The 16,048-nt window shown below is 47.4% G+C and overlaps 1 protein-coding gene across 1 annotated transcript in view; it reads left to right on the top strand.

Moving 5' to 3' along the window:
- tmem145 (transmembrane protein 145) overlaps positions 1 to 16,048 on the top strand; it is a 45,122-nt gene that overhangs the window by 15,372 nt on the left and 13,702 nt on the right. Inside the window, exons 2-8 of the mRNA XM_076051007.1 lie at positions 7 to 81; positions 437 to 514; positions 2,261 to 2,347; positions 2,995 to 3,096; positions 11,739 to 11,823; positions 12,323 to 12,394; positions 14,586 to 14,654. Coding sequence (XP_075907122.1) covers positions 7 to 81; positions 437 to 514; positions 2,261 to 2,347; positions 2,995 to 3,096; positions 11,739 to 11,823; positions 12,323 to 12,394; positions 14,586 to 14,654 — 568 coding nt within the window. The remainder of the gene's footprint in view (positions 1 to 6; positions 82 to 436; positions 515 to 2,260; positions 2,348 to 2,994; positions 3,097 to 11,738; positions 11,824 to 12,322; positions 12,395 to 14,585; positions 14,655 to 16,048) is intronic.

Raw genomic sequence — 16,048 nt, 5'->3', positions numbered from 1 at the left:
CTCCAGGACTGGGTTTTCCTCACTCGCTTCTGCTTTCTCACTGACTTCGGACGTCTGGACTTCCGGTTCCGCTATCCAAAGGTAGGAGGCTTTGTCTGCTGCTGCTGCTGCTGCTGCTACTGCTGTTGCTGCAGCTCTGTGTGAGACCTTTTCACTCTTTGCAAGTGTTACCTTTCCTCTTTCTTTACTCTCTCACTCAGTTTTTCTCTCTTTCACTCAATTTTCACCTTCTCCACGCTGATGCCTCAACTCTGTCCCCGCTCTCCTCCTCCGTCCTCCACCTGTTCCCACCGCCCCCCCACTCCTCCTGCTCCCGCTCCAGTTCCGTCTTCCTCCCATATTTCACCACCGTCGCCTCTGGACAGTTTTTTGTCTTTCGAATTGTCTCCGCTCCTCATCTCTGACCCACCGGCTCTGTTTCCTCTCCTCTGTGCAGTCCCGCTGCTGTCAGAACATACTGCTCTACTTCGATGACAGTTCTCAGTGGCCAGCTGTGTACAAGAGGCCCGAAAAGGTGAGAGTCTGGAGTCCCCCGTCTCCCTGGGAGGCGCTGCAACCGCTCTGCCTACTAATTGGACCGTCGCTGTGCTGTTGAAAACGCCCATTCAAGTGAATTTTTGTCTGCATTTTGGGTCCAACCGTTGGTAACCACTTGAACTAAAGGATGGCTCGCAGCCCGGGGTGAAGCCGAAATGAAAGGCTTTTCCCTGGCAGGCAGTGATGTATTATTGATGATACACACAGTGATCAAGGAGGGAACGATCCGTATGTGTGATCAGAGGATGAAGCCCGGTCACGGAGAGTGACAGCGGGATTCACTGCACGTAAACGTCTCTTCTTTTTTTTCTTTTTCTTTTTCATCCAATGTGTCAAAATGCTCTGCGTGAGCCCAGGATTTCACACCATATTTATCTTTATTTAGGTCGATGACAAAAATTGAAAGACGTGTTAAGGTTTATTTCAAAAAAATATTTTGAAAAAAAAAAATCAATTTTTTGTTTTATTCTGAGCATTTAAATCTCAAGTGAAATCACCTTCCTCCACTCCTGCCTGACTGCATTGCTGGATTTATTTTGTGGGTTTAAATGATTTCCCCGTCAATACAGTGAAACCGTGAAGGTTCTGCTTATTCTCAGATCTTTTTTTTTCCAACTCGTTCAAAGGACTTGACGTTAGTTTCAGCTTCTAAAAGGGAGCTGCTTTACAGGCATAGGTCGCATTGGATTTACGATTTGACGATTTGGATGAAAAATTTGACTTTTACTTTTTAGTAAATCTTCCTTTAGAAATAAATGCAATAAAATGAAATAAAAAATAAAAAACCTAGCAGAACTTCCAGGGGAGTTCCCCGACAGGCAAAAAATAAATTATTATTTAAAAAACCCCAAAAAACATTGCAAATCTAATTTATCAAATCAAAATATCCATACTGCCTGTCATAGGATAACAAGTGCATTGGTGTTACATGAGTTTGTGTTTATGACTCTCAAGTCCTGTTTTGGGTCTGTCTCTGTAGCAGTTGGAAAGAGACACGCTGCTGTGCATGAAATTGACATTAAACCGCCACCACAGTGGATGAATAATACATTACGCAACCATTTGAAATAGGACGAGGTTTCATTTTAAATCCTAAAACAGGTTTTGTCACAAAGTATCTGCTGTAAGTGCCGAAATAACGCACAGACACCACGCTCTGTCAGGGTTTGAATCCCCTCCTCCACCTCAATCTTCCTCTCCGCCGACCTATAAACAGTCAATGGTTATTTCGACGTTCTCAGACAGATTATTGTGTCAGTTAGCCCAAATTAAAGCGGCGCAGCCACCATGGCGCGCTCGCCGAGGTCTGCATCCATCACGGAGCAGACGAAAGGCATCGCTTTTAATTGAACTCCGCCTCGGCACTCATCAAGCCGGAGGAGCTGCCGCTGTTTATTTCACGCGCGTCTGAGCTGGAAAACATGAACTTTGCGACTGGCTGGAAGTTCTCTTCTGGTGGAGTCTTAAAGGTCCCACTAAATTCACTCTGACACACAAGTTGTTTGTATGAAAACCCCATCGATCTCCAGAAAACTGCACGTTTAGCCCTGTGTTTAGCACCTCCTGCAAAAAATGCCGGGTTTTTATTGCTTCCTGCTGATTTCCACGTGTGGAAGCTCCACAAACGGCCTCGAGACGCAAATTATTTTGAGAATAAAATAATCAAGCGCAGACCCGTTTTGAGATTCTTTTGAGCTGACACGGTTTCGGCTTCTCCCAACAGAACTGCTACCAGAAGGAAGCGGTGCTGCGGCCAGAGAACAACCAGGTCATCAACCTCACGACACGCTACACCTGGTCGGGCTGCGTGGTAAGAGAGCACCTGTCAACCCACAGTTTAACGTCCACAAAGCAGCATTCTGTTTTCCCACGTTTCCACTTTCTACAGACTGCAACCACGACCTTTTAACTCGAACTGCATGCCGTGTTCGCACAAATTAGAAATATGCAAAGGAGCAGATCAGCACGCGGAGAGGCAGCCGCAGCCGCAGCCGCACCCACACAGGGTCAACAGCCTGAAACGTGTCTGGCCGTGTTCGCCCTCCTCCGATTCACACGTTTGGCTTCACATCTCGCTCTCGTCCACACGGGAGGCGAAAGATATCTGCAACATCCAGCACCCCCCCCCCTTTCCCCCCCCTTTCCTTCCTTCCTCCTGCCTTTTTTAATAAGCATCCCGATGTGTTTGTTTATCGCGTTTGGAAGTGTGACCGCCTGTGTGACTCTGCATGTGTGACGTTTATTGGAGCTCGTTGGCGCTCCTGGAGACACGTCGGGGTGTGAAATATGTTAGCATCTTGATGTATGTCTCCCGGCCTGCTGTGATTGTTCAGCGTAGCCCCAGAGAACCGCGCTCCTCTCCTTTTTTTTTTTTTTTCCCCTCCTTATCCTTAAAATCCTCTACATTTCTCCTGCACACACAGAGTGTCTTTCTCTCTCCTTTCTGGTGTCGCTCAGGTGGAGGGAGACGGCGACGAGGAGGTTCTGAGTTGCGTGGGCGGCCGCAGCTTCCGCTCGGTGCGGGAGAGATGGTGGTACATCGCTCTCAGCAAGTGCGGGGTAAGGACCGGACTCGGTTTTGGACATGAGCGCGCTTCAAAATCCAACACGCATTGTTTATCTGTTTTTTTTTAATTAGTATTTTTTTTTTTCTTCAATTCATCAGAACGGAGGACACATTTTTTCCTCAGAGGGAACCACTGATCCGTGAATGTCATCCACCATTTTTTCAGTGTTTAGCTGTTGGAGTGAAGAGGCAGAATTCAATGTTTGGTAAAGAAAAGCAGCGGAGGAAAAACGGTGCAGTCAGGAACCGGGACACGCTTGAAGGTTGTGTGAATCCCTCGGTGTTTAACTTCAGGACACTGAGAGAGAACAAGTCTTATTATTTCAGATATGACAGTGTTCCAGATTTGATTTGAGGTCATATAAACACCGAGATTCCGGTTGGATTTTTGAAGTCGGCCTGTTTTTGAATTTTATTTGTAATATGTTATATATTGAAGGGATATTTCACTTTCAAACATTTTCAAACTTTTTGGCGATCTCTCGAGAGACAAAGTACTTTTCAATACTTGATAGGGCCGTCTTGTTCAGAAGGACTTTTATCTCTCAAGCGATGGACGCATATGTTGTAAAAGTGAGTCCCACGTGGAATTTGAGGTAAATGGATTTCACTTATATAGCATTTTTCCAGCACCTTCATGGTACTCCAAAGCGCTTTACAAAGGCCTCTCATTCACCCATTCACGCACACATTCATACACCAATGGGTGGCTGCTGCCATGCAAAGGCGCTGACTATCCCCATTGGGAGCAATTTAGGGTTCAGTGTCTTGCCCAAGGACACAACGACGGACTAGGATGGAGTGGGATTTGAACCGCCAACCTTTCGGTCATTGGACAACCCGCTCTACCTCCTGAAAATGGTCTCTGGAGTTCACATGAGCCCAAGCAGACACAAAAACAGCCACAAAACATTTTCAGGTGAAATATCCCTTTAAGCTGTGCAAAATGTGCCGAGTTTACTTAGTTAATTAGTTTTTCTACTATTATTTCTCACAGTCTGCCAAGAGGGTCAGCGCTTCCTGCTCCTCCGTTTGCCTCAGCTATGATATTTGGGGATTTTCTTTAACGCTCGTATTTATTAGTTTGAGAATATTTATCTCTCCGAGCGCTACAAAGGTTGAAATGTAAGCCCTTAAATTATGGAGGAGACATGAGGACAGCTCCAGCCCAGCAGCAGCTCTGCAAATGTCAGTGTTTTTCACTCCTCGGTGCGTTTGTTTCTGTGCGTACTTAACGCCACGCAGTGTTTGCTCTCCCATCTGTGGCCACTTGCCTCTCCAGCGGCGCCGGAGCCTGTTACGCCTTCATCTCGCTGCCCCGTGTCTCTCCCTCTCTCTCTTGATCATCCAAAAGTTTCTCCGTCACCGAGCTTATGCTGCGGGGGAATTCTCCATTAACGGCGTCTCACGCAGAGCCGCTAAAAAGAACGACTTGAGGAGACGATGATGCAAAAGTTAAGAGGAGCGCGGCGGTGATTATGCGCCGGGAACGGGAGCGACGTGACTGCGGTTTTGCCGAGGAGCGAGAGCAGAGACGGGAGACGAGTTTGCATGCGCGCTCCCCCGGCCACTTTATTGGGATTAGCTGTATCTGAAATGCATTGGGTGCCTATTAAAGTGGCCGCTGTCTTCAATCGTGCTACTCTGTGGGACCTCGGCGGTAACCAGTGGCTTTTAGATTTGCTCTCGCCTTTCTATGATTCTGTCCAACCAGGCCGCCCACTCTGACCTCTGACCCCTGACATCAACAATGCATTTTCCGTCCGCACAACCGCAGCTCCCGGGATACTTTTCTCTCTGGGACATGTTCTCTCTGAACCCTGTGAAATGCGTCGAGTTGCAGCCGTGCGATTGGAATGTGCATTATGTCCATTTGTTAGCCGTGGATGCAGCTTCATAGGAATATGGAAGAGGATTAGGTCCACATGAAGAGAAAAAAATCAAGATAGAATTTTTTTTTTTTTTTTTTAAGTTTCCAATTCGAGAATAAAGTTGTAATTTCGAGAATAAAGTTGAAATGTTCAAGAGTAAAGTTCACGTAAAAAAAGACGAAATTTCGTGAATAAAATCAAAATTTTGCATTTGATGTCAACGTAAAGTAAGTCACAGTGTCGAGAATAAAGTCGAAAGGCTCTGTGCGCAAGTCTAGTGGAGTACTTCCGTTTCTACCAGTTTCCTGATTACTGAGGGTGAACCTTGTGGGATGCACCTGTTTTCGACAGTTTACTTTTAGCTGTGGATAACTGGGCTAATCCAGCATCCATCAAGTCTGCCCGCCAATTTCCACTTTATTTGCGTCGACTGTATTCACCAATTTTGTATTTTTTTACGTTGACTTTTTTCACAAAATTCTGACTTTACTCACGAAATTTCAACTTAAAACTCAAAATGAAAACTTAAATAAAAAGCTCCTTCTTGTAATATTTTTGTCTCCTCTTGTGGCCCTAATCCTCTTCCATACAGGAATGATGCCTGTCTTGGAAAAAGGTTGGAAAAACTGGAATATTAACATTTTAGTATGAGAAAACTTCTCTCTGCCTCAGCCGAGGTCTAATCTCTGCATCTGAGTTTGAATTGCCTTCTCGCCGCCGCCGAGTACTTTATCTCCCTGCCGTGTTCCGCGGCTTTGTGCAGCGGACACTCTTAATGTCGACCCTCTCATCTTAAAGTGTGCTAAACGCGGCCGACAAGGACTCCGGTGTGGCCGGTTGATCGGCAGCCTTCAGGGACTTTCGAGGGCAGGAGATCAGGGCTAAAGCTATCAAGATATTTGGTAATCGATTATTCTATTGAATATTCCATCAATAAATTGAGTAATGGGATAAAACATACGTTGGCTTGATTAAAGCCCGCTCCGCATCGGATTAACGTCAGTGTGCAAGTCCACACCAGACGTGGCGCGGGTTTTAGAAGCGTCCCAGAAGTGTGAAACCCTGGTACGGTCGCCCAGAGGCCGCTTCCGTCTTCTCCTGATTGGCATTGGGCGCTTGGCCTGGGACGGAAGCACGTCGTGTCACACTAAAAAGAGTCTGTGAAGAACGCGCGCTTTAAATTTAATTAAACAACGCCTTGAGGCGGATGAAATTCCTTGATTATTTTTTGTAATCGAGTTACTCGAATTACTCGAGGAATCGTTGCAGCCCTGCAGGAGATTCTGGATTCCCTCACCGTGTCAACGGAGCTCCAGCGTCTCGTCGGTGTTGCAGTCGAAAGCTAAAATCAAAAAAGGGGGGGGGGGGTTTTGTCGTTGCTGCCGCGTGTGCTCGTCTGAAGAATCCATCCGTTTTTGTGGTGACGGTGGTCCATGTATGATGGTGGCCGCGTGCCATTCCTTGTTCCTACGGCTGCCTGTCGGCGCCATAATCCCAGGGGTTGCGTCAGTGTCATGCGTCGCTGCCTGACGCGCCACTGTTTGTTTTTTTTGTTTTTCACGCTGTCGGCAGAGCGCGCCGGCCGAGGCGGGATCTGATTAGAGGGGGGCGCTTCCTGCTGGGCGGCGTGGCGGCGTCTGCTGATAGACGCGGCGCCTAACGCTGTCGGACTACAGCGTTAAAGCTCGTCTCCACTCAGGGAGGGGGGACGTGGTGCTCGCCGGGCCCCCCCCCCCGCCGCCGAATTTCCACCCCTGGTTTCCTCGCCCTTGCTGTCTTCCGTCCGCACGTCTCCGTCCCTCCCGCCACTGCTGCCGCGACACGTCAGTTTCAGTCTCTCAGATTGTCTCTCTGATTTTTGTTTCTTCCTCTCCGTCGTGACACCTCGCCAGTCTCTTCCTGTCTGCGCCACTCGTCTGACCATCATCGCTTCAACTTCTTCTTCCTACCTCTGCCAACTTTTCATCGACTAGCCACCTGCGCTGTGCAGCACCGGGCTCATTTTCCTTAATGACTTGCAAACTTGCAAAGCGCAGCGACTGGCTCTCTCTCTCTCTCCATCTCTCTCTCTCTCTCTCTCTCTCTCTCTCCATCTCTCTCTCTCTCTCTCTCTCTCGCTCTGTCTCCGATGGAGACCTGCTCACACAAACTGCTAAAATACCCCCGTGTTGTCAAATTTCAAGGCAATTTCACTTGATTAATTATAGTGATTGTAGTGGCGGGCCTCGCTGTGGCATCAGCTAGGGTGAAAAAAAAGAACACGACCCTCTAAATGAAATACAGGTCACTTCAAATTACAGCACGGAGCCAGATGAATAGTTCTCAGCGAAGTCAATTGGCAGAAAATGGAACGCTAAATACAATGACCTAGTTTAGATTTGGATTTGTTTACCCTCCGTTACTGGCTTTTAATTTGATCATTTAGAGCCTTTAAAAACGCTTTGGTCCACCTGCTTAAAATGGGCAGTGGAAGCAGTGGTAGCTGCTGCAACATGGTTTGTCAAATACACAGAACAATATATGTATATATATATATATATACATATATATATATATATATATATATATATATATATATATATGTTTTTTTTAACCCAGATGTGCTGCATAATTGACAAGTAAATGATAGTGTTGTGCTGCAGATTAATCTGGTCCAATTTCTGAGGAGATACAGATTGGAATCGGTAAAAACACACCAACTCTGATCAGAACATGTGGAAATGAATTGGCTGCGATTGGGATATCTGCCGGTGCACCTGTACTCCCGCCAGGCCCGTCGGATCTCCCCCGGTCCTGCAAGCAGTGCTCATCTCTCTCTTTCCCGCCTCAGAATGTGAATTCATTTCCTTCTGTCCTCCTTTCAAGCCTGCCAGAACAGATAAGGAACACACTGATGCTATTTCACACAACTTGACCTGATTTAACCTTTAGCAGAAGAGTGCAACCCCCTTGCCCCCTCCCCCTGCGCTGGATCGTGCTGTACTTTGTCGGCGTTCCGCTCAAATCCTTCCCCGGACCAATAGCTGTCCTATATTGCTGCAGAAAGCCACAGTCGTAGTATCTCTGCTCCAAATCCATCAGCTCTGTCCAGCTGCAGCGGTGAGCCAGGGGTGCCACGCCGGCGGCTGCAAGCTCCAGGGCTGCTTCTCTCCGTCCCAACACCGACAATGTTCAAGGCTGCGGCTTGTTTACCCGTCCAGGTCGATCAAGCATAAGTAAAGTTTCAAGCAGGACAAGGAAGAAAGACTTTAACCAACTGAACGGTGGTTCTCTTCTCTCAGTTGCTGCAGTGATGAAACTAACTCCGCTGTAGATGATGTGTGTAAATGGTCCAGGCCACTTACCAAGAGGCTGTAACTGCTTCAGTAGTTAGCCACAGTGGATGGCTGCAGAACATCTGCACTCTGGCTCCTCTGACGTCCTCCTGCAGCAGCTTGGTAGCAGCCAGACGAGGCCTCTGGCTGAGCAAAGTGGAGTTCATGCTTGACTACCTGGACCGCAGCCGTCAGAACTTTTTTTGAGCGTGTTATGTTTCCCCGCTATTGAGAGTAACAGCTTGCGACTGGTACTAGATCACTCGAGGGAGAAGAAGAAAGCACTATGAGCGGGCCAACCTTTGGCAGGCGGTGTTGCCCTTAAGGATTTTGTGCCACTGCGGGTGCGCCCGCAGCTTCTGGCTGACTCTATTTACAGCACCTGTTCTTAAACTCAGGTAGGCATGAATCATTGGCACGTCCTCGTTCGCTCACACAAAAGCCGGGATCCGAAATAGAAGAATTCTCCTGCTAACCCGACACACCGGGCGGAACGTTATTTTCCCCTGAATCCACTGGACTTATTTGATGTGTTCATCCGGGAGGAAATGAAAATGTGTCAGGGGGGCAAAAAAAAAACTCACTTCAGAATGGACCAATCCAGTTTTATTTAACTGCGAATTTTGCCCATTGGCCGCAGCAGCAGTAGCTGGATTATTCCTGTTGGAAAAAAGTGTCCCAAGGCGAGCTGTGATTTGCCGTCTTGTTTCACTAAACTCTTACCAAGACTGGTGGAGAGTAAAGCAGAAGCGCCGAGGGAAAGGCTTCAGTGATCATTCTGATATAAAAAAAACAAAACAAAACAGCCTCTTCTGCTGCATCTTTAGCATACGAAAGGGGATTAAGGCTACAAGAAGAGAAGAAACTGTTACAGGATGGAGATTTTTGTGTTTTGTGAAATTTCGTCAATAAAGTCAAAATTTCGTGAAAAAGACAAGACTTCATGAATAAAGTTGAAATTTCGAGAATAAAATCAACATTTTGAGATTAAAGTCAAACTTCGTGATTAAAGTGGAAATTTCAAGAATAAAGTCAAAATTCCGAGATTTTAAGTGAGCGTAAACAAATTTGAAAGTCCAAGAATTGAATGAATTTGAAATGTCGGGAATAAAGTCGAAAGGCTCTGCACACAAGCTTAATGGACTACCAGTTTCCTGTTTTTTTTCTGCTTCTGGCCCTAATCCTCTTTCGTATCAGCAGCATCACCGCACGCTGAGACTGTCTAAAGATGGAAAATAAAAGCTTTGGGTTGAACTTTGCTGGTTTGGCTCGTCTGACATTTTTTTCGACCTGAAATCTGGTTGGAATTCCGACTGCCAAATGCTCCCTGCACCGTGGCACTCTTCAAATAAATCTCTCGCCAAACACTTTTGGGCGAAGAGGCTCTCGAGCATTTGTGGAGTCTTTGGTAAATATCAGCGACTTTGGCGACGTGCGCGACCGCACGCGGGATGGAGTGAAGGCGCCTTCAGTGGAGTGACACCGCTGGGAGGAATATCAAGAGGCCGCTGCCTCCAAACATCTGAGGCCGACCAATAAAACGTCCACATTCATCCCGTCAGTCTCTCCTCAGACCCCCCCCCCTGCCCCCCCCCTGTTTTTAACTCCTCCACAGCCCTCTATCTCCGTCTCCTCGCTCTTTGTGCCCGTATTGATTTTTGTGGCAGCGTACGCCTGGTTCGCTATCTTTTTTTTTTTTTTTTTCTTGACGGAAGGGAGTGAGATGGAGTCTGGAGCTGCCAAATGAAATCAAAGTCCCCCTTCCCCCCTCTCCCCCCACCTCAACAAGGCGCAAAACCCCATCGGCTTTGAACTGGTGGCTGTGAAATGAGCTCTCTGTGCTCTGATTGTCAAGCCATCTCGGCGCCGCGACGGCGCCGCGACGGCCCCGGCTGCGCTGATTTTCGGCGCAGACATCCGTCTTTATTCTAACCCCCAACCCCCCAAACGCCCTCCCCCTGGCCCCCTCCTCCACCTCCACCTCCACCACCACCACCACCACCACGTCAAAGTTTGTTTCTGCCTGACACTCTTCACTGGTGGGAGCGGCAAAAACATGAAGCGTGGCTGCCGCGGTTCGCCACACAGGTGCAGTGACACGACTCCTCGCTGCTCAGATGCTGCATGTGTGTGTGTGTGTGTGTGTGTGTGCGTGCGCGTGCATGCACAGTTTCGTCACTGGCGTAGACATCCATCACACTGGGTTTAATTATAACAAGATATTGTTCCTCGCATTGCTTAAAAAGGGGGCGGCTGACCCGAATTGCTAAATTTATTGGAAAAAATTCTAATTCTGGTTCCTCTGAGTCAGACTCCGGATTGACATGGATGAGCGGTGGGATTTTGAGTGAACTTTCCCCGCAGCAACGAGTCAAGAATATATTGACTGTAAGAGGTTTAAACGCTGCCTTGAATGCGCTCCATCAGTCATCCTTCCTGCTCTTTTTCCCTTGTTTTGTTGGTAGCAAAGCAGGGCAGGAATATTTTTTTTCTTCTAATCTTTCTGCCAAATTCTTCTGCACGTCCCGTCAGCCAACTGAGGCGAGTGTGTGACAATGTGGGACAATTACAGAGAGCCGCACCCCCCCGCCCCCCCTCACCCCCATCCTGAGGGAGGAGTCTCGCCTCCCCCCCGGCTTCCGTTGTTGAAACTAAAATTTGCCGAGGGGATTCATTTTTTTCCCTTTTTCTGCCACAAAGAACCAACATGATAAATCTGCACCATTAAAAATTGATGTCCAAATAAATTAGGAATAATTCCATTGCTGCCCTGTTCAGTTGCTGACGCATCATTGACGATGAAGCTTACGTTTCCTTTTTATGATGGGCTTCAGGTTCTTATTCTCCTGCTGTTAAAAGCAATTTCAAGGAACCGTCTCGCTGTGACTTCATTTGCAGGAGAGGGTTTTCACACACTCAGCCGCAGGAATTGAGCTCTTTAAAATAAAAAATTGCGTTCTTTAAATTGTTCCCATGTGTGAAAAAAAAAAGTTCTATAAATGTACCAATTTTCTTCTCTAAAATGAAAATCAATTTCTTTTTATACTGTAAAGATTCCAAGGTGTTATTTCAGCTGCAGCAGTTTAATTCCCCTTGTTTGCTCTCTGGATGATCCACCGAGACGACTTGAGTTTTTTTTTTCCCTCTCTCTCTGTCTCTCTCCCTCCCAGAACTGCTCAGTCAAGAGTTGAATTGAAACAGCAAAATGTCACAGGGATCATGATTAAAAATACATCTAAGGGGTTGAAAGCCCCTCTCAGGGCTTTCTCTGAGCCAAAGCTGCCTGCTTGTATGTTTAAGAATTGATAAATCCTCCCTCCACGATTCCCCCCCAAAAAAAAAATAAAAAAAATTGGGGCTGGAAATAAAGTCAGGGCTTGAACTCTTCGTCTCACCTGGTTCCCGTCTCCTCCACCTCCTCCTCCTCCCCCTCCCCCCACCCCCTCGCAGGGCGATGGCCTTCGGCTGGAGTACGAGATGAAGCTGACCAACGGCCAGTCCTTCTGGACGCAGCACTTCTCCGCCGACGAGTTCGGTGAGAGCGATTAGACTGAGAGATTACGGGAGCGATAGCCGATGGCACAGGCCGGCGGCACTTAGCACAGCCAATAAAGCACAGTGAACTGAGCAAATTGCAATAATGAAGGGACGGCCGAATGAATTAATAATGACGGATGAACTGTGGGCCGGGGAGTGGCGCCAGTGCCGTCCTCTCCATGGGTTGTTGCTTCGTCCCTGCTGATCTTCTCTTTTTCGCTCCTTCCCTCCATCAGCTGCTCTCTTCTCTTTTTTTTAATCTCCGCCCAGCCTCCCTCGATCTTTTAATCCTTTTACTTCTTTTTGTTTTCCCTCCCTCATCCCCTCTGCTTCGAGACAGAACCTCATTAACTCGGCCTCCGCTTTTAATTTTCTGGCATTCGTTTAAACTTTTCCTCTTTCCTCTCTTTTTTGTGCTGATTTCTGTATTTCTTTGTTATCTCCTCTCTGCCAATAATTTAAGTCTTCTTTTCTCTCCTCTAATTCCTCAACCACAGGTATCCTGGAGACGGACATCACCTTCCTGGTCATCTTCTCCTTGGTCTTCCTCCTCTCCTGCTACTTTGCCTGTGAGTATCCGCTTTTCCACTCAGCGTTTTCCTCTTTCTCGTCCTCTTCGATAATTCATCGAGATTAAAAGAAAAAACGGCCGGCAACCCCACGGAGTGGAAGGAAGGTATCCTAAAGATCTACATGGATCCTTGAGGACAGAGAGGTTTGCTTTGCTTTGGAGGTGAAGGTGGCCGAGTGGAGGAGGAGGCTTTCCCATTAGGGTGGGAGGCGAGGGGAGGTTTTTACATGAAGGTCACATCAGGAATCATCGAAGCAGCTGAGAACTTGAAGCTCCAGTGACGCACGTCGCTACACTTTAAGCTTTTAGCCCATTAAGAAAAAAAAACCCGAAACAGCCAATGGCTGTAGCCGTCTCAATGTTCAGTGTAGCGTTTTCACGCATCGGCGTCTGCGTCCCGGGAAGAAAATAAAAAATAAAAAAATCGTGTGTTTACGTCACGGTTGGCAGCCGCCGGCTGCGCGGCGATGGCGGAGCCGTCGTGCGGGCCAGAAGGTTGATGTCTCCACCGGGTCATAACTTCCAATGAGGTGCTTCCTGGTTCCCGGGGTTCCAAATGACTTCCCCAGGATGTCGAACCCCTAATTCACAGCAGACCCGCTTGCAGTGCATCTCCGGTCCGTCAAAGCTGCATGCAGCGAGCCGGAGCCTCGGAGAGGAAAGGACCGGGTTTCTGTTTCTGCTGGATGGAGGGAGCAGGGACGCTAATGATGTTTCACAGAAATGGAATGATGATTCGGCAGTGGGACACGCTTCTTTCAGACTGATCACAAGCTCACATAAACACGTTAATTGTTTATGGAGGTGTTTAATTAGAAATAGTAACAATGTTCCCTGTGGTAGAAGAACAAAAATCTCCTAAACACAGATGAGCAGCTCAGTCTCTGCAGTACTGCAGTCCAGCACCGAGTGCCACTTTGACGAGTAGATTTTTACTTGAGAGTTTCTTTGCTTGATTTTAGCCCTATACTGAAAAGGCAGAAACAGCCGACAGGCAGTCAGTCAGCTGTGTGGGCTCGCGTGGACCTCCTGGTTGCAGGTGGATGTGGCTGCGTGAAGCTCTGAGCTTCGGCTCCCTGTGACCTTCACGCTGCTGGGACATGGAGAACCTCAGAGAAAAGAAAGCGTGACCCTCGTATCCTTCAATTTCAACCTGGCTTCAGTTTGAGTGGCTTCTAATCTGAGCGGGTAGCAACCAAAAGGTGTTTTTCTGTCTCTCAATCTTGAAAGCTGGCATAGAAACATTTTTTTTAGAGCTTGTTTTTATTGTTTTTTTCCGTCGGATGCGCCTCCAACATGATGACATTGATTGAAAACAGGGCTGACGTAACCGTGAATGGTTCGCAATGGTAGAAAAAAAAAACTACCTGATGTGCGAAAACGGTTGACTGATGGATTCTTCAAAGTTTCTCTCCTCTTTTTATCAGATTTATGCAGATTGCGTGGAAGGCTTTCAACAAACCGTGCCTCCTTTTTTTTTTCCCCCTTCTGAAAGTTGTTCTAGGCGCAGAGAAAAAAAAAATGAGGCAGCAAATAACCGGCTCACACGGACCTCTCATCCATCACATCCACGCTCTCAAGAAATGCGATTATGTTCCGAAGGAGGTTTTAAATTAATAAAAAAAAAAAAGACAAGGGGAAAAAAAAACTGATGCGGGGTGACGGAAAGATTTGCATTTTTAGGAGCGATCGTTACCTTTGCTGTTTTTTTTTTTGCTGAGCAACGGCTGCACAGGGCAGCTGTGTGTGTGTGTGTGTGTGTGTGTGTGTGTGTGTGTGTGTGAGCGTTCACGCCGGCTCTTCCTCCCCTCTCTGCAAATTCGTCCCCGGGCGGGCGCTGTTTTGTCGGAGTGTTTTGCTAGTAAAATTGCCTGCTTAAATATGCATTAAAAATGTTTCCGGGTAGATTAAGACGAGCGGACGGGCGACGATGTAAAGGGGCCTCATCGAGAGACAGACATCACAAGGCGTTTGCATGCTAATGACGGCGGCTCCCCTCGTCTATCTGGGCTCCATCTTCTGCCTCTCAGTGCCTCTGCCTCGCCATCTGTTACCGGAGCGTTTATTCTTTTATCTCTGTCCCTGTGCTTTCGGGCACGCGCACGCATGCACAGAGAGAAACACTTCCATGCACAAACCTCCGCCGACTTTATCTCATTCTCGTCCCTGCTTCTCTCCCCCTCCTGCAGATAATCTAAAAGGAAGACAGCTTCTTCACACCACCTACAAAATGTTTATGACGGCAGCAGGGGTGGAGGGTAAGATCACATTTCCCAGCACGACACGCACACACACACACACACACACACACACACACACACACTCAAGGTGACAGTATCCCGTATTTCTGTCTATTTTTTTTTTTTTTTAAACTTCACTTCATATTAAACTTTTTCTTTTTTTTTTTCAACGTCAATCGAAACGCAGTTGGAAAATTCCGTTGAGTGATGTTATGCAACAACAACAACAGGACCAAAAAGTTTGTGTTTTCTCCTGTCTCGTTCCGGGAAGGATGGTGGCGGCCATGGTGGTGGTGATGGATGCTCTACATTTTTGTCATCTTTGTTTCCATCAGAACAGCCGCGCTCATCCAACTGTCAGCGCTTTTTGTTTTTCTTTTTGCTAAAGTCTGTTTTATCCACGGGAAGCTTCTCTTCGGAGAGTTTCACATTATTTCCAGCGTTGGTATTTGCCACGGCTGAACGTCCCTCTCCTTCATTTGTTTTGTCTTGGATCCGTTAATATACAGCCTCGTGGTTTGAATCTAGTATCACAGGAATAAAAAAAAAAAAAAAAAAATCTATCACTGTGCTCAGGTATCTCAAGCCTCCTTTGAGATATTCCACGCCGTGCAACTTTCGCAAATGGGACAAAGTGTCGCTTTTTCAAAAAAACATCTTTTTCATATTACCTGGCAGAAACATCACCTCTTTTTTTTTTTTTGTTGCGTGTACCAAAGTTTATTCCCCAAAATAATCACATGCTCCTCCTCCAGCTATTCCCTTTGCGCCATTCCAGGGTTGATAATAAGCAGCACCCTGTCGCCGTGCAGCATCTCGCACCTTAATCCCGGGCTTCAAGAGAAGCCCAGATACAATCTGCCTTATTAGCCTCTGAATAGCAACCATTACAGGCAGCCGTGCGCCCGCCGCGGCGCTCAGCCAAGTGTGCCGTCGACTGACGAGCACCCCCGCGCCTCCCCTGACTGCCTCACTCGCTGCGTCGGCCCTCGCTGTTGCCTCGCCTCCGCCGCCCCCACCGAAACCAGTTTCCTGTCGCCCCCGAAAATCTCAGCCCTCCCCTCCCCCATTTTTTTCCCACCTCCCTCCGGCTGTTTTCCTCTCCATCATCTCCTGCTCACTGACATCCATCCTTCCTCTGCTCCTCTCTTGCTTCCCTCTCTTTACCTGGGTTCCTTCCTGACTTCGGCTGGATCATAATAATGAAATGAGGCTCTGGGATAGATGCACTTTGTAATGTTGTTCACTGCTGCTTGGTTTTTGCCAGTTCCTACTTTGGCGTTTTGCTGTCTGATGTCTTTGTTGTCTGTACGTGTTTTTATTTGCTAGGCCTGTATTTGATGCCTAAAACAAAGTTCCTATGTGGACGTTAAAGTTAAACTCCTCCTCCTACTCCTCCTCATCCCTCTCTC

This window comes from Nelusetta ayraudi, unplaced genomic scaffold (genome assembly GCF_046127955.1).
Source record: "Nelusetta ayraudi isolate G7.1 ecotype Tasmania unplaced genomic scaffold, CSIRO-AGI_Nayr_v1 ptg000131l, whole genome shotgun sequence".
NCBI classification, from domain to species: domain Eukaryota; kingdom Metazoa; phylum Chordata; class Actinopteri; order Tetraodontiformes; family Monacanthidae; genus Nelusetta; species Nelusetta ayraudi.
This window is presented reverse-complemented; position numbering and strand designations above follow the sequence as displayed.